A 24,304-nucleotide genomic window follows, 5' to 3' on the forward strand; every position below is an offset into this window, starting at 1 on the left:
GCCAAATAAATTCTAAGTCCAAAAATCCCCAAGACCCTTCCTAGTCCTATCAACTTGCAGACCTATCAGTCAGGAAGCCCTTCAACTAATAGTCCAGTTCCCTCTCAACCATCAACCAGTCAGCCCAAAGTCCCAAAGCCTACCCTCCAGCTCCAAACCCCTTCAGCTCCCAACTTCTCAACCTCCCAGCCTCAGACCCTCAGATCTGAGAAAATTTCAAGGGGTACCCCTTGATTTCTAAAATTCTGGCCAAAGCTGAAAAATTGTCTAAGTCCAACAACCTAAGGGTTTTAATTACGATAACCGGAGATTTTTTCAAGAAAGTGCCATGGCAGAGCGGAAAAGAAGAGAGCTGGCATGCAGAAGGTACGCGGTTCAACCCTGCTCCATGCTACTATTTTATTTATTTTTAAAATTTTATCACTGCTGTGAGGAAAAATTCTCCTCCCGGGTCCCCGGCTGGGTTTTGAACCGGGGACCCGGGGCCTGGCGGTCAGCGAGCTAGACCGCCAGGCCACTGGCCTCTTCGAAAATTTGTTCTCGGAACTTATATTTAAAGGTTAGATTGTGCAATATTAAAAAAAAAAAAAAAAATGGCCGCCTCAGCTCATTTGAATATTTGAATAATAAAAAGCAGAAAACTGAATATTCAGAAGGAAACCACAACAGACCCAAAATTCTGGTTCTCAATTTAGACATTTATTCCATATTCTTTCTATTGTTGCCCTTTATTTACACTTTTTACAAACCTATTTCACACTTTTTGTTTAAAAGTTAATATTACAGTTTTTAAACTTTACATACATGTATTTAACAAGAAACACATTTCTGTTTAATAAATGTAGACGTTAATTTACTTCCCTTTACAAGATTCTAAATTTGTCAATGCTCAATATTTTAAAAGCAAGTCCTACGTTAAATTTGTTCACTAATTTTATTCTTCGGGGGGGGGGGGGGGGGCAAAGAGTTGTTTTTAACTTTAAAAGGCCACAAAAGTTGTTTTTAACTATGAAGGCCAAACTTTTGTTTGAATGTGGAAATGGAGTTTTTAAATTTGGTTATCTCGATTTTACTTAAAATTGTCAGTGATTTTTGCCTCAAATCTTATACAACTATTTTTTTCAAATTCTGAAATGTTTTAACCACTTCAAAAAGAAAAACAATACCAGTTCCAATACAGTAACGCCTTATTTCAGGAATAATTGCTTGTACAACTAAATTTAAATAAGTTGAACATTGATTTACGAACATGTTACAGATAATAAATGCATACTGCCCTCTATTGACCAAGTATTTTAACTGTGTCTATCTGGCTAGATTTTTATGCCAATTCAATTTAGAATGCTCAAATTATTTCAAAAACACTTTCCATTTCCCTTTTCTTTCCATAAATTTAAGGACATCTCAAAAAGCAAATATTTAAGGATCTTGTTTCCTTAAAACATTAATTTTTCCTCTAAGAACTTTTAGAAATTTAGTTTCAAAATGTCACTTTACAAAAAAACCAGTTTCAATTGTATATTGCGAAGAAGTTACTAATGTTTAACTTTGTTTGATAACATCTTTTACATGACACAAATTTGGCTTGATTTCATTCATGTCAACCATATCTTACACCTTGTAACAAAGCACTCCTATGCATCATGTTTAAACCAATTGTTAGTGTGGATCATACACTTTGAGTTTTAAATAATCACATTAGTAAAATTGTATTTATATTCCTTTTATTTATATAAATAGTTTGATTGTAAAGCGCCAGGGAGCACTTTTTAAATTGATTCGGCGCTACGAAATTCCATTATTAGGCCTATTTCGTAATAATTCATTCATTAAACAGTCATTAGCAATTCATGGGCAATAGAGGGCGCTCCTCATTGAGACTAATTTTTATTTACCACAACTAGGGTGCACAACTATATACAACATTCTACAAATTTCTCTCATTGATATACAAACAAAAATCTCAATTTTAAATTTAAACAAATGATAACTACGCAAATGAACAAAAATACAATAACGCCAAGTAACTAATTGGGCAAAACCAGAAAATCTACAGTTTTAGCAAGTATATGGGCAATTCCATGGTGACAGACATTAGAGTGTTTCGGCAGGTTTCAAATTCACATCAGTCTCACGATTCAGAACAATTTTATGCGTGACGCCATCACTTCAATTCTTCTCGTACGCTAATCGATAAAGTGGCATAGGGTTTTAATTCTAATTTTTCTCTTAAAGAAAAATGATAACCACCTCTCATTCTTAATTTTATGATGTACAAGACATAACGTCTGATTGCAATTAGAAGTAAAAGAGTGAATTTTTCAAGGTGTACGGTGAATTTTGAGCATTTTTGTGGCAAGAAATTATAACGCGATTTTCTCAATAGGTTTACGCAGAGACGCCATGCCAAAAACTGAAATATGAACACGCCATTATGTTTGCGTACACTAATCAGCCGCATCATATAATTCCAATACGCATCATTTTTGGGGGATGAAGTGTTTTTACATTTTCCAACCTGTAGACGCATTGATCTTTTCTGTCCTTTGCTTACATAACTCTTTCTTTATTGTGACTGACATTACATAAAAAGCAACACAGGAAACAAATGATAGAGCAAATTTGAAATTTCTCTTCATATTAAAGGCCAATGGATGTCATATTTTATTTCTCATATAATTTATAGCCAGTATAACACTTTATACATGTACAAAGATGTAAAATGAAAGTTTTTATAATCATAATAATTGAGAAATGAGACACTGTGTATTGAAAAGTTTCTGTTCAGGTCAAGTTTTATTTTCTTTATAATTTCCAATAGTGACTGTATGCAAGAACAAAATAATTTTTCAATATCCGAACTCAGAGAGTTTTAGAATTTATCAAAAACAAAAACGTAATAAAAAACCTACATGTATATACCGTCAACACCAAAAAGTAACTGATCATAAAGCTAATTAAGTAAGAAATTTTGCAAAGTGACCGTAATCATTATTAAAGTTGTCTCCAATAAAAACTGTGTAAATAGAATTGCATCATATTTTCTGGTTACTAAAAATTTTGAGGTCTCAACATATTTAACAAATTCCATGCTCAATTCCAACTACTTTTCTCATAGTTTTATTCCTGCTCACTTTATGAAACTCCTCATGTTTTGTTCTTTTCTGTCTATTCCTCTTTCATTTGTTCCTCTTGTGGTCTTCATAAAATCCTTTTCTTCCAAGTTTTGTTTCTGCTGTGTCTTTCTCTCTGCTGCTGTAAGTTGCAACTTGGCTGTACATCTTTCCTGAAAATATAAAATTATCAACTGAATTAATCATAATTTGTACATGTTTACATTAACACAATTTTACTTGCTATTTTTCTAGCAATACCAAAGTTATCCAATGAACCAACAACAAAACAATGAAATAAGTTAGCCAATGTTAAGTAATAAATAGGGTATTATGAAAATCAAACTATTTGGTGGCAAACAATCATTCAGTTCTCACAGGGAAGACTTCCCCCACCCCACCCCATCAGAATGGACAATGATAGACTACTTGTGCCCAAAAGCAAAACAAATATATTTTCCATTTTATCAAAGGGTTACAGATGTCCAAATAAAATTTTAAAAAATACTTATTTTGTGAAAAAATATATAAGTTGCTCAGACAGTGGCTTGGCACTCAGTTGCATTTTGGTTCAAATAGTTGACTACTTGTATGTGTATGGACTTAAATAACATGTGTACTTGTATTTTCCTCAACTACGGACTGAGCAATAATGTGACTGGCATTACGTTACGCTAAGAGATTGTGACTGCATGACATTACATGTGGCAGACATTACAATATTTCATGGCTGGCCTAAGCATTAAAACTAAAATGTAAACAAAATAATTTTTTTAAAATAAACTTGTCAGGACTCAAGCTAAGAAATTTGTAACATAATTATTCATTAGTCAGAAAATGTAGGTATTTACAAAGAAAAAAATCTGTTTCAGTGAATAAAATTTGTATCTCATTTTACAAGCAAAGTCTGACTAAAATTGACAACATAAAAATAATATCCATTTTTACAAAGACGCCCTCGAAATGGTAGCATAAAAAATTGAGAGAAATTATTACTGAATAGATAGTAAAAGACTAATTCAAAATTCCTTACCAGTGCATCCATAAGTCATCATGACGTCATTGCAGACTTTGATGTGATGGTGTACCGTAACTCACAAAATAGTGTGCGCATGGGACGAAACTGTTTCAGTTTTAAAAACGCCAAGATATATCGTGTCACTTCAGCAAATCAAACTTGAACGAACCGTGAAATAATTGTTTGGTTCTGTGTCTCCACCAGCATGGAATTGCCCATATAACCTTTTTTTCTCATTTAACAGCCTAGTACATTCTAAATAGGCCCAAGGCACCTTGGATGTAGTTTCTCTGATGTTTGATGTCATCACAAAGTGGTGCAGTTTCAGGGCATTCCAGCATCAAGAGCAACGTCTCCTTAGTAAGAGCAGGAAAACCTGAAATTTAAGTTGAAAAAAAAATTTAAAAAAGGAAAATTGAATATAAATAGCATACTTGTATACATGCAGTTTATGATTACTTTTTTGCAGGCGTTTGTAGCTTTTGAGGCTCCACTGATTTGGGAGAACAACTATATGTAGGGAGGAGTTTTGAAGATAGAATTTAGAATTTTAGCTTCCTTTGCGTTCACATCTACAGCAAAATTTTAGTATGAATTTATCATCAAACCATAATTCACATAAACATTGTTGCATATATTGAACAAGTTCTTAGCTCACTTGAAACACATGCCTTCCTCTTCTTGTGGTTCTGATAACAGGCGTCTGATGACTTACTCAGGTTACTCAGGTCCTGTCTTATCAAAGACTGTGCACAAAATCAAAAACATAGATTAGTTATTATAGATTAAATTACTTGCGAGGCTGTCGACATTGGTTATTATTATCCGAAACAAATAACTGACTTTTAGAGGCAAGCAAAACGATACACATTTCATACACGTGAGCACACAGAATGGAAAGTTACAGAGCAATTTGAGTGTTCATCACAGAGCTTGAGTCGGCATTGTAATCGTTGGACCATGCTCTGAAAGACAGGCAGTGGTGTGTACGTGTTTGCAGCCAAGTAAGTGAGGGTGCCAAAGAGGGCTGATTCAAATTACCAGCTGCGGTCGGTTGTCAACAAGAGAAATTTACCAGAGTAAAACTCTCGGGCGGCGGCCCGCAGAACCGTGGTAATGCTCTTGGAGAGTATCTCCTTCCCCTTGTCCGTACGTAAGACTACTGAGCCATAACAGCAGCCACTGAAAGAGATACGCAACAGGCCAACCACCATAATAGCCTGGGACCAGAGGGTACAGATCTGCCCGCTCAAGCTGAAGTTGGCCAGGTCCCCCTCCGTTGACTCGCTCATGAACTGAATGGTGCGGCAGACGACAGAAGTCAGCTGCATGGTGGAGACACTGCAACCGGTATTGCCAGGTGAAGAGGAAATTCATACAGCTTGCGTGACTGTTTGACTGCAGCATCCTGGATGGGATCCGTCAGACCCAGACCGCCCACCATTCTGTCTGCAAAGATGTCATTGGTGGCGGTCCTCGTCGGAAGGATGCAAACTTTCCGCACCAACCTCACCACCTCATCCCTTAGCCACTTCAGACTTTTCTTCTGGTAATTGAACTATTCAATGGCAGTTTGTAGTGCGTCCAGCGTTTGCCAGAAAGCCCGCAGAACCAAGGTCATGTTCTTGGAGAGTATCTCCTTCCCCTTGTCCGTACGTGCGACTACTGAGCTAACAGCAGCCACTGAAAGAGATACGCAACAGGCCAACCACCATAATAGCCTGGGACCAGAGGGTACAGATCTGTCTGCTCAAGCTGAAGTTTGCCAGGTCCCCCTCCGTAGACTCGCTCATGAACTGAATGGAAGGATGCAAACTTTCCGCACCAACCTCACCACCTCATCCCTTAGCCACTTCAGACTTTTCTTCCAGCGTTTGCCAGAAAGCCAGGAGAGAGGATTCCACCTTGCCCAGATCTTCTGTCATCTTGGCCACCACTGCCTCAAGGTTCTTGTTACTTCTGCGACCCGATACGGACGTGACAGTAACGATATAATTCCTCAGTCAGTGCTGGAATATCATTGCCTTGCACTTTGTAGACTGAGGGAAGCACTCACCGACCTCTGCGACACTCCAGGGACAGAGTGACACACTTCATTGGTCTGAAGGTAAGCCGCAGCTTGCTGGCCATGTCCAAAAGCAACCCGGCCTGCTCCCTCACCTAGCTGTGATGGAATTCCAGCGCCGCACATCAGTCACATGGATTCGGTTGCTCCCCCAGCACATACATGTACATACACTCATCTGTGTTATGAAAAACCAAAGGGCCCCAAACGGAGTATTGGAGCACCAGGGCAACTCTCTCATCCACGCTAGAAGAACCCCGCAGGGAACTCCAGCATTCATCCGTGGAGTGTTGGGAAAAGGCCAGATCTCACTTGATCCCAGTCCCGGCTGGGAAGTCCCTGATTCGTGCTCCTGGGTGACAGAGTGTTAGGCTGATGTCAGTACAGTCATAATTAATTGACCAACCAAGCCATGGGCTGGGAGCGTTGTATCCACAGGCTTGGAAGGTGTGTCATGAGGCCGCAGGAGAGCCCGGACAATCGGTGAAACGGACCCACTGCACTTGTGAGTTTGGTAGTGGTTGGAAACAGCTAGCCTGTCTGAGTCAAACTCCCACTGATAAACGTACAAGGTGAAAAGAAACTAGAGAATGTACTGCTGGTGTTGTGTCAGCGTCTGCTGCAAGTGGTAGCTCTCCCGACACAAGACACAATTCCAGTGACAGGATAGGAAAAGATTGGTCTCATTCTCTGAAGATCTTGGAGGCTGTGGATTTGAAATGGACCCGTGCCTGTAACGATGGAGTCCAAAAGCCGTAGGAATGATCTCGAGTACCACGTACAGGCGTTGGCCTGGCCCTTGTCCATGTTATGGTCGCCCTTGGGTTCCTGAGCATTCCTCCACGGAGTGTTGGGCACTTTCCCGGTCACTTCCCCAAACCCTCATCTGTGATACGGTTACCCTGAGGGGTTCTCAAGCATGCATCCACAGAGTGTTGGGCCAGAGCCAGAATCCTCCCTTATCCGCCTTACTGCTGCCCAAAGGGGCGTCTGATGAGTGTTCCTTTGCGGAGTGTTGGAGATTGGCCGTGTAGTGATTCTTCTCCAGCAGCTTGTCTCTAGAGTTGTTCTCCGTCATCCAGGTCCAAGACCCTCAGATGTTTTACCATCACAGGGAGCGTGGTCGATTGCTTGAACGACTGCAAGAACGATGACGTCCTGCGGACAATGTTTGTATTTGCAGTGACAGCTGGCTTTTCTGTGTGAAGAAGTTGCACTTCTGTCAGTGATGCAGGGGTGCATGTAGATGCGACTGAGTTGACCTTGGCTGGCTGCTGTGGAGCAGCAACATCCATTATTCTGTCTGCAAGTTCAGCCCACTGTTTGATTTTGACGCTATCACAAGTAGGACATTTTGACTGAAGAAACAACCTGCATGCAATCTACTTCAAGCGATCTCCAGTAACTGGGTTGGTTGCATGTCACTGAGTATACACTTGCTGAAACCATTTTTAGTTTTATTATCCGGAACAAATACCTGACTTTATGAAGCAAGTGAAATGGTAAACAAACAAGATAATTACACACACACACAGAATGGAAAGTAACACAATGAGTGAACTTGTTCACAGAGATGTCTGAAGAAGGTGCACTAACAACAACTTGGTTAATACAATGTTCAAGCAGGGATCTGATCCATTAATGGTGCCTAAAACCTCTAGTGATCCATTTCAAGTAAATAGTTGATGTAACAACCACTTTGAATAAAGTTTATGCAACTGATCACTGATGCAGGCAGGAATGTGAAGTCAACCATTAATTTTATCCTTTAAATTTATAAGTTCTTGAGTTCTGAAGAAAAAAAAGCATTAAAACTACATTCTAAGCAAACCAAAGTCATCAAAATTTTGTCAAAGACACCACAAACTGACACTCGGTTTTCACAAACTGAAACCGGTCTTAATGTCACCAGTTTAAAGGATTCTAATTCATTTTTTGTGTAAGCCCACAAGTAAATGGATGGCGTCAATTTGAGTTGAAGCCTTGCTTTGAATTTAAAGCATTTTTATACTGTATTTCCATCACATGCTTGTGTTTCATTGGGTAAAAAACTACATTATTCTATTACGAGTCAGTGTACTATTAAAGTGCGCGCACACACCCCCATGTCAGTTTGTGAAACTGAAATTATTGATAACACGGTTTTCAGGAACTGACTCCACATGCGTACATGTCAGTTTGTGAAAGCAGTGAGGATTTACCTGATGTGTGATGTCACAAAGTAGTGCCGTGTCAGTGCATTTCAGCATCAAAAGCAGCTCATCTTTGAGATCCAGGTATCTTGAAAACCTTAAATTGGAAATAAAAAGCGACATTAAAATTAATTATACATGTAAGTATAGGGACCGTACACGAACCAGCACGCAATCGGGAGGTATATAACAGGTGTTTCCACATGTTATTGATCGTCAATAAATCTAAGACATGTGGGTCATTTATTCCTGATATAATGCAATCCTAAGCTGGCTGTTTTATCAAATCCTGCTTTATTGATCCACACTGGATCTGCCCCACACCTGTTAACCCCTTGATGCTGGTATTGTCAGCCACGGATCAGCGGCACTTTGAGTTTGAATGTGTACATGCAGGCATTTGGATATTGCCCATCAATGAATGCAGCAGGAATGCGGCCACAGCGTTCCCTGGCTCATCACCCTTCATTGAGCTGCAGTCACCGCCGTCAGCCAGCGTTAAGGGGTTAAATGATCATCTGTCTTTAGGTTTAGGCATTCTCCTGATGACAGTCACAGATCACTGACTAAATCTTCAAATCTTCAGAACCACTTCTCTTTTTAGAGACTGTCACTTCACATGCTGTTCATATAGAACTTTTCCCTAGTGATTTCTATTGTATTCAACATCACCTACCTAGGCACAGTCAGCATCCAGGATCTCTAGTAGCTACCATTAAACATTAGCTTTGTTAACTTGAACTTTGCTCCTCCACCCATAGCTACCGACTTCCTCAACGGGATGTGCTCTAGCGCCCATCGCATGGCAGATGGCAGAGAGGTTGGAGCAAAACTACTTCACTGAAACATCCGTCTGTGGTGGCAAGAAATTGGAGACGCAGTGGAAGACCAGGAGACTACTGGTGAAAGATGCTGGTCATCACCTGGCTGTCAGCAACCTCCCTATGGATGCCACAGACAAAGAAAAGGAGACAATACCATCAACGCATGTCATTTGTAACCAGCATGCTTTATATGCAATTGTTGACCAGCTAGGAAGGCAGCTGCAGCTTGCGTGTATCACACTTGATCGGCAAGTTTCTAATATTCAAACATTCGGTTAAGTGCAGTTTTGAAATCATCAAATACTAAATTATTTGAAAATGGACAGCCCTACAAGCCACACTTTAGCTGTAGCCAGCAGACCAGCAGTTTATAGTTCACAGTATTTCATTATAAGTTGCTCCTAGCTGGAGTTGTTTCCTGCTTGGGTTTGTCTGCTTGTGGAGTCATTGGTTTGTAGATCATTGCTGTGCTTTTACAGTCATTTTCCAATAATGCTTCGTGGCTTTTTACTTTTTTCCTGCTGTCCATTTCTTCATACCCTAGTTTTTCTCTTATTTTCTTAAAATTGTATCCAACTGTTTATTTTTATCCTTGGCAAAGTTTGATTTTTACCTTAGCAAATTTCTTTTGAGTTTTTTATTCATTGTTTGATCAAGATTGAGATTTCTTTCAAGCATTTTAAGAAGACTATTGTTTATTTAAGGATACAAGTTGTTTTGTGTGTGTGTGTAAGATGTCCTTTTTTATCAGACTAAATCAAACTTTTGAGAAGTCTATTTGGTTTCCTTGATTCCTTTTCTTCTTTGTCCCAGTTTCTAAAACTATATCTTGACAATCACTTCAACCAGGATTTTTTCTTAGTGAGCTATTTTGTTGCCATTACACAAGTATCAAACATCGTGGAGAAAATATCACAATTTTGTATGTTTGCATGCAGTTAGAATAAAAACATTTACAAAATACCAAACATTTAACTAGTCATAACCTAGAACAGCATTCCATTTCAAACCTGAAAACCTAGCTTTCCCACCACCGCTTTCCCACCACCACTACTTCAGAAAGTTCTGATGAAGGTTGATTGGTCAGTCAGTTGTAAATCCACTCGTGAGAAACGCTCTCCTCTGCAAGGCTATCGTGCTGTCTGTGTGGTCCACCTGCAGAGGAAGATGTGAGATAGAAACAAAAAGGCATATCAGAGTCAAGTCAACTTGAATTGGATTGAGAACAGTGGGGTCTTAGAATAGTGTTTATCAGACAGGGCTCATAGTGGATCATCAGAAAATTTCAGAATTTCAGAACATCTCAACTACAAAGAAGATTTTGAATCCATCAAAAATAAGACATCAATGTTGTAGTTACTATCAAGAGGACATGCAGACTTGAATTGATCTCAAGAGATTATGGAGACTATAATGGGATGACCGCATTTGAAAGCAATTTCTGAGGAGGAACCAGTGGACAGTTTCAGGGCATATGCACAATCAGTGAATCATTCGTAGTTTGAAAAATATGTTTACAACTTGCAAAACTGTCCTTCAAATGCACATGTGTAAATCTTTGTGACAACAGCAGAGAGTCTACTCTCTACTTTGGAAGTCAACTACAATTGCTTCTTGATTTCAAAGCACAAGTGCAAAATCAGAGACTTTATTAAACTGGTAGTTCTTGCTAACAATGACTGCGGCAGATCTTGTCTCCTGCGTGTTTCTCAGAGCCCATACTGACTATCAGGAAAGGAAGGAAAGAAAAACAAGAAATTCATGTTTGATATCTTAAGGAAATAAATGATCAGGGCTGAGAATGACCAGAAAGCATAATTCTTGACAAACTGTGTAATTGAAATAAATTTGCCAAAATGCACTGCGAAAACCAATTTCGAGCCAGCAATCATGTCGAATTGACAAGCATATCAAAAATACACAATCTGACTTGAGCATGTATTTTTGCTCTGACAAGGACCTCTGAATTGGCAAATGTTCAATCATAATTTCAGCCTTTTCTTAGGTTTATCCGTTCCCTTTGCTGTCTTGAATTGATCATCTCCAGTCAAATGTTTTGCTCACCTTTGATTAGAATGATTCATTGTCACCACAACAAATTCCTCTACAGCCTCTCATCTCCAGTGGGGAGGGGGGGGGTTAAACTGCAATAACAAAATAACTTGCAAAACAACATTATCCAGTGGCAAATTGGTGAATTTCATTTAATCAATTAAACTGGAAATTGTTCAGTTTTGAAACTGCTCAATTTGTCGAAGCATTTTGAAACAAACTGACCTGACAAAATATATTTTAAACCGTCTCATGCAGAGCATCAGAAGCCATTAATTTAGAATGCACTTCAAAGTACAGAATTTGATATGTTCACAGACAAATGTCCAATCGTAATTTCAGCCGTTTTGAAGATGTTTCTCCATTCCTTTTTCTGTCTATAATGGATCAGTTGCAATCAGATGCTCACCTTGGATTGGACGATTGGATTCCCCTGAAGTCATTGGTTCATTGCTACTTTCCCTCTTCTCTCCAGTAAGCTTCTCATCCGTGGTAGGTTGTACCTTGCAGTGTTATCAAAAACAAAACAATCATTCAAGTGGTCAAGTTTTCAAAGTACATTTTGCACACAACTCGTGTCCACAATTTTGTATTTCCAATTATCAACACAAAAGCAATTTTGTTTGTGTTGTTTTACTTCTCTTTATTTAGCGTGCCCAGAATTTTTAAGCTATAGATTCAGAATGCCAAGTGAAAACTGGAGTGAAATTTGGAAAGGTGGAATCAATTTCAATTTCAACAAAAAAAGGCCTTTGTTTACCCACTCTGAACTCCAGTCAGAAAAAGAGGAGGAGATTGTTTTCCATTGTAAGAAAAGGTTTTAAAATCTTTCTCCAACAGAATGCTTTGGTTTACTTGATGGAAAAAATAATGATCCAAGAAACAAATGGAATGCTATTTTGGGGTCTAAAATTGAAGTCCATTTTGACTGATTGGCAATAATTATGATGTTTGTTGAGAATTTATTTTTCAAAAGTTGCTAATTAAATTTTAAATTTCTTCAAAAAGTCATTCCTTCTTAAAATCTTACCTTGTTTTTAGATGTAACCCTTCTGGAAGTACATCCTGGTAAGATATGGACTTAAATAACATGTGTACTTGCATTTTCCTCAACTACGGACTGTGCAATAATGTGACTGGCATTACGTTACGCTAAGAGATTGTGACTGCATGACATTACATGTGGCGACATTACAATATTTCATGGCTGGCCTAAGCATTTAAACAAAAATGTAACAAAATTCTATTTTTTTAAATATACTTACAATGTACTTCTCAGAACTCAAGCTTAGAAACTTTTAACGGAATAATTCATTGGTCAGAAAATGTAGGTATTTACAAAGAAAACATATATGTTTTAGTAACTTATAAATTATTAAACTTGTATCGCATTTCAGAAGCAAAATCTGACTAAAATTGACAACATAATAGAAATAATATCAATTTTCACAAAGACACCCAAAAAATGGTAACTTAAATTGAGAGAAAATATAACTGAAAAGATAGCAAAAGACTAATTCAAAATTCCTTACCAGTGCATCCATAAGTCATCATGACGTCATTGCAGACTTTGATGTGATGGTGTACCGTAACTCACAAAATAGTGCGCGCATGGGACAAAACTATTTCAGTTTTAAAAACGCCAAGCTATATTGTGTAACTTCAGCAAATCAAACTTGAACAAACCGTAGAATAATTGTTTGGTCTTGTGTCTCCACCAGCATGGAATTGCCCATATAACCTTTTTTTCTCATTTAACAGCCTAGTACATTCTAAATAGGCCCAAGGCACCTTGGATGTAGTTTCTCTGATGTTTGATGTCATCACAAAGTGGTGCAGTTTCAGGGCATTCCAGCATCAAGAGCAACGTCTTCTTGGTAAGAGCAGGAAAACCTGAAATTCAATTAAAAACTTGAAAATTGAATATACATAACATATATATACATGCAGTTTATGATTTCTTTTTCAGATTTTTGCAGGATTTTGTAGCTTTTGAGGCTCTACAAAAATGGGAGAACAACTATAATAATAGGTAGAATATAGGTAGGGAGGAGTTTTGAAGATAGAGTTTAGAATTTTAGCTTCCTTTGCGTTCACATCTACAGCAAACTTTTAGCATGAATTTATCATCAACCCATATTCACATAAACATTGTTGCGAAAGCAAGTACTCAAGTATATTGAACAAGTTCTTAGCTCACCTGAAACACATGTTCCTCTTCTTGTGGTTCTGATAACAGGCGTCTGATGACTTACTCAGGTTACTCAGGTCCTGTCTTATCAAAGACTGTGCAAAAAAATGAAATATAGATTAGTTATGATAGAGTGAATTACTTGTGAGGCTGTAGACAATAATGGTTTATTATCTGAAACAAATAACTGACTTTTAGAGTCAAGTAAAACGGTACACAAACACTATTTCATACACGTGAGCACACAATGGAAAGTTAGAGAATGATGTGAGTGTTCACAGAGCTTGAGCTGGCATTGTAATCATTGGACCATGCAATGTGGGTAGTGGTGTGTATGTGTTTGCAGCCAAAGACAACAATCAGTTGTCATCCAGGGAGTCAGTTCCCAACCAGTCCACGTCTCATCTGCTGTGCCACAGGGCACTGTGTTGGGCCCTCTCCTCTTTTTAGTCTATATCAACGATATTGCCGAAGGACTGAACTCGAATGTTTGCTTGTTCGCCGATGATTGTGTCATTTATCGCAAAATGACATCTTCATCTGACTGCGATGTTATTCAGCAAGACCTGAAGACACTAGAGGAGTGGGAGCAGCGCTGGCAGATGTCATTCAAACCAGAACAATGCAATGTGATCAGATTCACCAATAAGACAAACATCATCCACTCTTCATACAAGCTCTCTGGTCACATTCTGGAATCAGTTACAAGCCACAAGTACCTTGGCGTCCACCTCTCATCGGACATGAAATGGAATACTCATATCAATGCAGACACAGCTAAAGCTAACACCATGCTTGGTTTTCTTAGATGCAACTTAGGTTCAGCCCCACCCAAGGTTAAACTCCAAGCCTATCAAAGTTTAGTCCGTCCTCAGCTCGATTACTGTGCATCAGTGTGGGATCCCTTCACAGCCACCAATAAACACAAGATGGAGATGGTTCAACAAAGAGCTGCCTGCTTCATCACTCACACATATAGCTGGGACAATTCTACATCTGTTTCTGCTCTTCTTGAAAAACTGGAATGACCCACCCTGGAAAATAGGAGATACGTACAGCGCCTCACAAACTTCCACAAAATCTTGAATGGACGGATCGACGTTAACGTTCCACCTGAAATAACCATTAGGCAGCCAGAAATAACAACGAGACGCTCAAAACCCAACTACCTTCAGATCCCCTTCACCAATATCAAAGGACTCCAACACTCATTCTTTTATCAGACCAGCAAGGACTGGAACGACCTCCCTCAGCACATTACTGGCATAGGAGACACCAATCAATTTAGTGATACCCTTAGATCCCTCAGCACTCGTCAATAGCACGTCCATCCCTTCCAAGCTGAGTGATGTTCCTGTAGGAGCCTACAGCTATATCAATCAAGATCAAGATCAAGTGAGGGTACGAAAGAGGGCTGATTGGAATTACCGGCTGCGGTCGGTTCTCAACAAGAGTGAAACTCTCGAGCCGCGGCACGCAGAGCTGTGGTAATGCTCTTGGAGCGTATCTCCTTTCCCTTGTCTGTACGTGTAAGTACTGAGCTGGAACAGCAGCCCCTGAAAGAGATACCCAACAGGCGAACCACCATCCTAGCGTGGGACCCAAGTCCCCCTCCATAGACCCGCTCATGAACTGAATGGTGCGGCAGATGATAGAAGTCAGCTGCATGGTGGAGACACTGCGGACGATATTGTCAGGTGAAGATGAAATGCGTACGGCTTGCGTGACTGTTTGACTGCAGCATCCCGGTTGGGATCCATCAGACCTACACCTTTCTGTATAGACGTCGCACAGACGTCATTGGTGGTGGTCCTCATCGGAAGGATGCAAACTTTCTGCACCAACCTCACCACCTCTTTCTTTAGCCACTTCAGACTTTTCTTCTGGCAATTGCCGACACGCAACAATACAAGGTGCACTGTTCAATGGCAGTTTGTAGCACATCCAGCGTTTGCCAGGGGGCCAGGAGAGAGGATTCCACCTTGCGCAGATCTTCTGTCATCTTGGCCACCAGTGCCTCAATCTCTTGTCGCTTCTGTACAACCTGATACGGATGCCGAGGTAGCAATATAATGCTCCTCCTCAGTAGACACGATTGAAGGAAACTAAAGGATGTAGGCCTATACACTGCTGGTGTCTGGTCAGGTCTGCTGCGAATGGTAGCTTTCCCAACACAAGACACAATTCCAGCCACTAAGTGAAAGAATAGGAAAAGAATGGATTTCGCTGTCCGGAGATCTTCAAGGCTGCAGATTTGAGATGGACCCGTGCCTGTAATGATGGAGTCTAAAAGCCATAGGAATGATTTCAAGTACCACGTACAGGCGTTGGCCTGGCCCTTGTCCATGTTATGGTTGCCCTAGGGTTCCTGAGCATTCCTCCACAGAGTGTTGGGCACTTTCCCGGTCACTTCCCCAAACCCTCATCTGTGATACGGTTACCCTGAGGGGTTCTCAAGCATGCATCCACAGACTGTTGGGCCAGAGCCAGAATCCTCCCCTTATCCGCCTTAAAGAGAGTCTGATGAGTGTTCCTTCGCGGAGTGTTGGAGATTGGCCGTGTAGTGATTCTTCTCCAGCAGCTTGTCTCCAGAGTTGTTCTCCGTCATCCAGCTCCTAGACCCTCAATATTTTTTTACTATCACAGGGAGCGTGGTCGATTGCTTGAATGACTGCAAGAACGATGACGTCCTGCGGACAATGTTTGTATTTGCAGTGACAGCTGGCTTATTTCTGTGTGAAGAAGTTGCACTTCTGTCAGTGATGCAGGGGTGCATGTAGATGCGACTGAGTTGACCTTGGCTGGCTGCTGTGGAGCAGCAACATCCATTATTCTGTCTGCAAGTTCAGCCAACTGTTTGATTTTGACGCTATCACAAGTAGGACATTTTGACTGAAGAAACAACTTGCATGCATCTACTTCAAGCGATCTCCAGTAACTGGGTTGGTTGCATGTCACTGAGTATACACTTGCTGAAGCCGTTTTTAATTTTATTTTACGGAACAAATACCTGACTTTATGAAGCAAGTGAAATGGTAAACAAACAAGATAATTACACACATACACAGAATGGAAAGTAACACAATGAGTGAACTTGTTCACAGAGATGTCTGAAGAAGGTGCACTAACAATAACTTGGTTACTACAATGTTCAAGCAAGGATCTGTTCCATTAATGGTGCGTAAAACCTCTACTGATCCATTTCAAGTAAATAGTTGATGTAACAACCACTTTGAATAAAGTTTATGCAATTGATCACTGATGCAGGCAGGGATGTAAAAATCAACCATTGATTTTATTCTGTAAATTTACTAGTAATTAAGTTCTGAAAAAAAACATTGAACCGCCATATCTTACAAAAATGTTGTCACAGACACCATGAATCGACATTCAGTTGTGCGTGAGTGCCCAGCGCGCGAGTGTATTTTAATTTCACAAGTAAAATGGTTTTTAAATAAATTTTTGTTTAAGCCCACAAGTATACGGATGGAGTAAATTCATGTCAAATCTTTCAAAGCATTTTTCTCCTAATTGTATATCTGCTACATGTACATGGTTGCACTTCAGTTCGTGAAAACTAAAATTATTGTATTACGCGTCAGTGTACGAAGTGCGCTCATGAAACCGAAATGATTGACTATGTAGTTTTCACGAATTGACACTACACAGCGCGTGCCTGTGAGTTTGTGACAATGGTGTTGACCTACCTGATGTTTGATGTGCAGTTTCAGGGCATTTCAGCACTTTTAGGTCCAGGCATTGTGAAAACCTTGAATTGAAAATAAAAAGCAAAACTGAAATTAAACATCAATGTATGTAGGGACCGTACAAAACCGGCACGCATCAATTTTTTTCCAAGTTGCTGCGTGATCGCTCTTCTGGTTTATGCTGATCAGAAGGTACTACAGGGTAATTTTCACATGTTATTGATTATCAATAGTTCCAAGACTCGCGGGTCATTTATTCCTAAAATAATGCAACCCTAAGCTGGCTGTATTATCACATCATGCTTCATTGATCCACACTGGATCTGCTCCACACCTGTTAAATGATCACCTGTCTTTACGTTTAGGCATTCTCCTGATGACAGTCACAGATCACTGACTAAATCTTCAAATCTTCAGAACCACTTCTCTTTTTAGAGACTGTCACTTCACATGCTGTTCATATAGAACTTTTCCCTAGTGATTTCTATCGTATTCAACATCACCTACCCAGGCAGAGTCAGCATCCAGGATCTCTAGTAGCTACCATTAAACATCAGCTTTGTTAACTTGAACTTTGCTCCTCCACCCCTAGCTACCGACTTCCTCAACGGGATGTGCTCTAGCGCCCATCGCATGGCAGATGGCAGAGAGGTTGCAGCAAAACTACTTCACTGAAACATCCGTCTGTGGTGGCAAGAAATTGGAGATGCAGTGGAAGACCAGGAGACTACTGGTGAAAGATGCTGGTCATCACCTGGCTGTCAGCAACCTCCCTATGGATGCCACAGACAAAGAAAAGGAGACAATACCATCAACGCATGTCATTTGTAACCAGCATGCTTTATATGCAATTGTTGACCAGCTAGGAAGGCAGCTGCAGCTTGCGTGTGTCACACTTGATCGGCAAGTTTCTAATATTCAAACATTCAGTGAAGTGCAGTTTTGAAATCATCAAATACTAAATTATTTGCAAATGGACAGCCCTACAAGCCACACTTTAGCTGTAGCCAGCAGACCAGCAGTTTATAGTTCACAGTATTTCATTCTAAGTTCCTCCTAACTGGAGTTGTTTCCTGCTTGGGTTTGTCTGCTTGTGGAGTCATTGGTTTGTAGATCATTGCTGTGCCTTTACAGTCATTTTCCAATAATGCTGCGTGGCTTTTTACTTTTTTCCTGCTGTCCATTTGTTTATACCCTAGTTTTTCCTTATTCTCCTAGAATTGTATCCAATTGTTTACTATTTTATCCTTGGCAAAGTTTAATTTTTCTCCTTGGCAAATTCCTTTTGAGCTTTTTTTATTCATTGTTTGATCCAGATTGAGATTTCTTTCAGTTAAGAAGACTGTTTTTTTATTTAAGGAAACAAATTGTTTTAGTGAAAAAAGATCTCCTTGTTTCAGACTAAATTCAAAATTTGAGAAGTATATTTGGTTTCCTTGATTCCTTTTCTTCTTTGTCCCAGTTTCTAAAACTATATCGTGACAATCATTTAAACCAAGATTTTTTCTTAGTGAGCCATTTTTTGCCGTTACACAAGTATCAAACATCTTGGAGAAAATATCACAATTTTATGTGTTTGCATACAGTTAAAATTTTTTCAATATTTACAAAATACCAAATATTTAACCAGTCATAACCTAGAACAACATTCCATTTCAAACCTGAAAACCTAGCTTTCCCACCACCACTTTCCCACCACCACAACTTCAGAAAGTTCTGATGAAGGTTGATTGGTCAGTCAGTTGTAAATCCACTCGTGAGAAACGCTCTCCTCTGCAAGACTATCGTGCTGTCTGTGTGGTCCACCTGCAGAGAAGATGTGAGATAGAAACAAAAAGGCATATCAGAGTCAAGTCAACTTGAATTGGATTGAGAACAGTGGGGTCTTAGAATAGTGTTTATCAGACAGGGCTCATAGTGGATCATCAGACAATTTCAGAATTTAAGAACATCTCAACTACAAAGAAGATATTTTATCCATCACAAATAAGACATCAATGTTGTAGTTACTATCAAGAGGACATGCAGACTTGAGTTGATCTCAAGAGATTATGGAGACTATAATCGGATGACCACATTTGAAAGCAATTTCTGAGGTGGAACCAGTGGACACTTTCAGGGCACATGCACAATCAGCAAATCATTCGTAGTTTGAAAGATATGTTTACAACTTGCAAAACTGTCCTTCATATACACATGTGTAAATCTTTGTGACAACAGCAGAGAGTCTACTCTCTACCTTGGAAGTCAACTACAATTGCTTCTTGATTTCAAAGCACAAGTGCAAAATCAGATCTTATTAAACTGGTAGTTCTTGCTAACAATGACTGCGGCAGATCTTGTCTCCTGCGTGTTTCTCAGAGCCCATACTGACTATCAGGAAAGGAAGGAAAGTAAAACAAGAAATTAATGTTTTAAATCCTAAGAAAAAAAATGATCAGGGCTGAGAATAACCAGAAAGCATAATTCTTGACAAACTGTGGAATTGAAAGAAATTTGCCAAAATGCACTGCGAAAACCAATTTCAAGTCATCAATCATGTCGAGAATAAATTTCCAAAGTTGGAATGCATGTAAAAAATACACAATCTGACTTGAGCATGTATTTTTTGCTCTGACAAGGACCTCTGAATTGGCAAATGTGCGATCATAATTTCAGCCTTTTCTTAGTCTAATCCGTTCCCTTTGCTGTCTTGAATTGATCATCTTCAGTCAGATGTTTTGCTCACCTTTGATTAGAATGATTCATTGTCACCACAACAAATTCCTCTACAGCCTCTCATCTCCAGTGGGGAGGGGGGGGGTTAAACTGCAATAACAAAATAACTTGCAAAACAACATTATCCAGTGGCAAATTGGTGAATTTCTGCTAAAATTAATCAAACTGTTCAATTTGCCGATGCATTTAAAACACCTGACCCAACAAAATCAATTTCAAACCGTCTCATGCAGAGCATCAAAAGCCATTAATTTAGAATTCACTTCAAAGTACAGAATTTGATTTGTTCACAGACAAATGTCCAATCGTAATTTCAGCCGTTTTGAAGATGTTTCTCCATTCCTTTTGCTGTCTATAATGGATCAGTTGTAATCAGATGCTCACCTTGGATTGGACGATCGGATTCCCCTGAAGTCGTTGGTTCATTGCTACTTTCCCTCTTCTCTCCAGTAAGCTTCTCCTCCGTGGTAGCTTGTACCTTGCAGTGTTATCAAAAACAAAACAAAACAATCATTCAAGTGGTCAAGTTTTCAAAGTACATTTTGCACACAAGTCTTGTTCACAAATTTTGTATTTCCAATTATAAACACAAAAGCAATTTTTTTTGTGTTGTTTTACTTATATGTTCTCTTTATTTAGCGCGCACAGAATTTTTAAGCTATAGATTCAGAACGCCAAGTTAAAACTGGAGTGAAATTTGAGAGGTGGAATCAATTTCAATATCCACAAAAAGGCCTTTATTTACCCACTCTGAACTCCAGTCAGAAAAAGAGGAGGAGATTGTTTTCCATTGTAAGAAAAGGTTTTAAAATCTTTCTCCAACAGAATGCTTTGGTTTACTTGATGGAAAAAATAATAACCCAAGAAACAAATGGAATGTTTTTTGGGTCTAAAATTGAAGTCCATTTTGACTGATTGGCAATAATTATGATGTTTGTTGAGAATTTATTTTTCAAAAGTGCAAATTAAATTTCACATTTCTTCAAAAAGTCATTCCTTCTTAAAATCTGACCTTGTTTTTAGATGTAACCCTTCTGGAAGCACATCCTGGTAAGATTAGTTTAAACAGGGCCACCACGTGAAGGTCCCAGGATACCAGCTCCAAACACGCTTTCAGTATCGTCAGGTCCATTGCTGGGCAAAAGGCCGGCCCCGGAGGGCCATGCACAGTTGCCGACTGTCCGGTACGCCCCCCCAACCCCGAAGGATCAGGAGAGTACCCTAACCTATATGCGTGCCCCCCTCAGTCCATCCCCCATTACAGGTTCATGCGTTTTGAGGAAGTAGCAGCGTTTGCCGGCTGTGAATACAGGGCCACGCCCCTATAAAGAGGGACGCACTACCTGCTCCTTTATGGCACGGCATCCTAGGGTTTCCAGGCCGCTGCGTAGGACCCACGTCCCCTCGTGAAAGGCGGACCTTCCACGCGAACGCAACCCATCCCTTGGAACTGGGTTTGCCTCGCACCTCAATCGGGCACCAGTCCAACCCCGATTAACTGGGTTTACCCCACACCTCAACCCGGAGCACCAGTTCAACTCCGATGACCTGTGGAGAAACCACCACCTACACCCCACACAAACCACCACCTACACCCCACACAATAACAAGCACACAACCACCACCAACCAGTACATCACAAACACATATTTCAACCACCCTGGACATTCTTATTGTTTAAGTAAAACATTAATCAAAATGTAATCTTTAAAAAAAAAAAAAAAATTGAAAAGAATTTGGGCTGTTGGGAATGTTTTTCTCCCAATTTTCCTTTATTTCAACAAAATCCTGACAAACAAATCGACTTTTGTGCTTATTTCTAAAACTTTGTTTTCACTGAAATTTTTCCAGGATGGTTCAAGTTACATATATATGTACAAGCAAATTTAACGTTTTTTTTCTGAGAGAAATTTTATTACAGAATTGCTCAAAACTGCTGCGCAAATTGGTTCACATAATATAATAATTAGCAGTTGCTTTGACTTATAGAATCAGGATAGATTCAAATTCGCTTGCACATGAAAAATACAAGAATCATGGTTTGACTTACTCTGAACAAAACGAACGACTCCACTTGCAAACTGTCACAATCCGGGGGGAACAAGTGCATGTGGCCTTGAGCTGCAAAGGAAATGGTTACCTCACCTCAGTTAACATGCAACCTTGTCCCCCTGTGCCGATGATTCCGAACAATCCAACGAATGACTCCACTTGCAAACGGTCACAATCCAAGTGGGAGGGGGGGGGGGGACAAGTGCGTGTGGCCCTGCAAAGAAAATGGTTACCTCACCTCAGTTTACATGCAACCTTGTCCCCCTGTGCCGATGATTCCGAACAATCTATCGAATGACTCCACTTGCAAACTGTACACTTTCACAATCCGGGGGTCTCTTGTGCATGTTCACGTCTGCAGAAAATCAATGCAAATAAATTAATGTTCATTTAATTTGAAGTATTTTCCTTGTACTGCCTTTGGTCAAATAATAAAAAGCTGAAATTTATAAAATACCAGATTCATTATATCTGCCTTGTTACACTCTAAATACAGATTGGTTAACATAACCAATCATTGGTTGAATTAACCAACAGTTGTTTACTATGTGTTGAACTAATCGGGTTGGTTGGATACATTTTAACCAACATTGGTTATTTAACCAATCTGTTTTTAGAATGACAAATAGTGTCATGCCCCATAACATGTGTTAATTTGTGAAACAAACCCAAACCTAGTTAAATGATGCATTGCTATAGCATCAGCAAAATCCTTTTTAAATATCTGGCAATTAACAATGATTATTTTTTTGGGGAGGGGGGGGGTGGGGGGGTTACCTCTGAGGTTTCCGAGTGATACAGCCATCCACAGGTAGCGAGGATGGCGAATTCCACTTCTCCCAACATCAGAAAGTCACCAGAAAGTCACCAGAATCATTCCACTTGTCCCAACATCAGAAAGTCACCAGAATTCCACATCTCCCACACCAGGCAGTGTTCCTCAAGGTTCCAGTTGGTCCTTCCAAACAAGCATCGTCCTTCCAAACACGCATCGTCCTTCCAAACAAGAATCGTCCTTCCATACAAGCATCGTCCTTCCAAACACGCATCATCCTTCCAAACACGCATCGTCCTTCCAAACACATATCGTCCTTCCAAACACGCATCGTCCTTCCAAACACGTATCGTCCTTCCAAACACGCATCGTCCTTCCGAACACGCATCGTCCTTCCAAACAAGCATCGTCCTTCCAAACAAGCATCGTCCTTCCAAACAAGCATCGTCCTTCCAAACAAGCATCGTCCTTCCAAACAAGCATCGTCCTTCCAAACACGCATCGTCCTTCCAAAACAAGCATCGTCCTTCCAAACACGCAACGTCCTTCCAAAACAAGCATCGTCCTTCCAAAACAAGCATCGTCCTTCCCAAACACACATCGTCCTTCCAAACAAGCATCGTCCTTCCAAACAAGCATCGTCCTTCCAAACAAGCATCGTCCTTCCAAACAAGCATCGTCCTTCCAAACAAGCATCGTCCTTCCAAACACGCATCGTCCTTCCAAACAAGTGTCCAAACAAACTTCCAATATTGCATGGAGTTCAAGGTAGGCATGTTCTTCAGTTGTGCTTCCAAGACGATTGTATCAAGTCATGTTACAGTTTGCAACGAGTCCGCACTGGAGAAATGCAATACTCAACCAAACGTTCATGTCCATCCTTTGTTCCAAACTGTTCAGATGTGCAGCAGTATTGCCTGTACTGTTAATGTCCAAAGTTCATCCAGGGGCAACTTATAATTGGAGGTGATTTTCAGAGTTTCCCCAGAATGACTCTCACATGTTACTGCTCCGTACTGAACATTGTCCCAAGTATGTCAAGGGCCAACTTGAGTAAATGTCCTATACCTCAATTTTTAAATCATGTGGTTATGGCAAACAAGAAATGTGAGTTACCTTGTTTGTAATTACAGTTTTGAAATAAAATTCTTTCAGGTTTATGCCTTATACTAACTAATCCTTTCAAATATTTCTTTTTATGAATGTAGTTTTTAAATTGCATTTTTACATCAAACACATCCTTTATTGTTTGGCTATTTATCATTTATACAATTTTCAGAGCATTTAATTTCATTGAAGAATTTTATCAATTTTTAACATTGATTGGTTTTTAAATGTCCTTTTTTTAGATTATGCTCTGAAAGAATTTGTTTAAAGCATTTCCATTTCCTTTCTTGTTTGTGCTCATTATTTTAGCCAAATGTAAAAGTTGACTCGAATGTTTGCTTTTCAATAAATTGTGTAAATGCTAAGAACTGCTTTTACTGGCAATCCAGCTTTGAAAAACTAAGAAGAAAATGCGCAAGTGAACTCAAGTTCCCAAGAAGCGTGGAATATTTGCCCAGTCCTTGCAACATTTTGGACAGGTCTGGTTAGT

General features: G+C 39.7%; 1 protein-coding gene and 2 long non-coding RNA genes across 5 annotated transcripts; all 3 read right to left on the minus strand.

Annotated features, from left to right (window-relative positions):
* Positions 1–4,297: 4,297 nt before the first annotated feature.
* LOC119733134 lies at positions 4,298–18,964 on the minus strand. Of its 2 annotated transcripts, none has more exons than XM_038206710.1 (5): positions 18,824–18,964; positions 17,670–17,935; positions 8,398–8,485; positions 4,790–4,877; positions 4,298–4,507 (listed from the first exon to the last, which is right to left on the minus strand). In XM_038206710.1, the coding sequence occupies exons 2-5, from the start codon at positions 17,684–17,686 to the stop codon at positions 4,377–4,379; spliced, it is 324 nt and encodes a 107-aa protein (XP_038062638.1). In that variant the 5' UTR covers positions 17,687–17,935; positions 18,824–18,964; the 3' UTR covers positions 4,298–4,376. The 2 variants fall into 2 exon arrangements, 1 of the variants encoding a protein (XP_038062638.1); XR_005271664.1 differs by lacking the exons at positions 4,298–4,507; positions 4,790–4,877; positions 8,398–8,485 and adding exons at positions 12,941–13,157; positions 13,465–13,550; positions 17,163–17,224.
* On the minus strand, positions 9,082–11,457 carry LOC119733135. The gene is made up of 4 exons (XR_005271665.1): positions 11,277–11,457; positions 10,860–10,937; positions 10,223–10,367; positions 9,082–9,330 (listed from the first exon to the last, which is right to left on the minus strand). It is a non-coding gene; the product is annotated as an uncharacterized LOC119733135 (long non-coding RNA).
* A 491-nt stretch (positions 18,965–19,455) lies between the features above and the next one.
* Positions 19,456–21,129, minus strand: LOC119733136. Of its 2 annotated transcripts, none has more exons than XR_005271667.1 (4): positions 20,893–21,129; positions 20,265–20,358; positions 19,891–19,970; positions 19,456–19,535 (listed from the first exon to the last, which is right to left on the minus strand). It is a non-coding gene; the product is annotated as an uncharacterized LOC119733136 (long non-coding RNA). The 2 variants fall into 2 exon arrangements; XR_005271666.1 differs by having other exon boundaries at positions 19,891–19,987; positions 20,893–21,126.
* Positions 21,130–24,304: the final 3,175 nt, after the last annotated feature.

This window comes from Patiria miniata, unplaced genomic scaffold (genome assembly GCF_015706575.1).
Source record: "Patiria miniata isolate m_02_andy unplaced genomic scaffold, ASM1570657v1 HiC_scaffold_25, whole genome shotgun sequence".
Classification (NCBI taxonomy): domain Eukaryota; kingdom Metazoa; phylum Echinodermata; class Asteroidea; order Valvatida; family Asterinidae; genus Patiria; species Patiria miniata.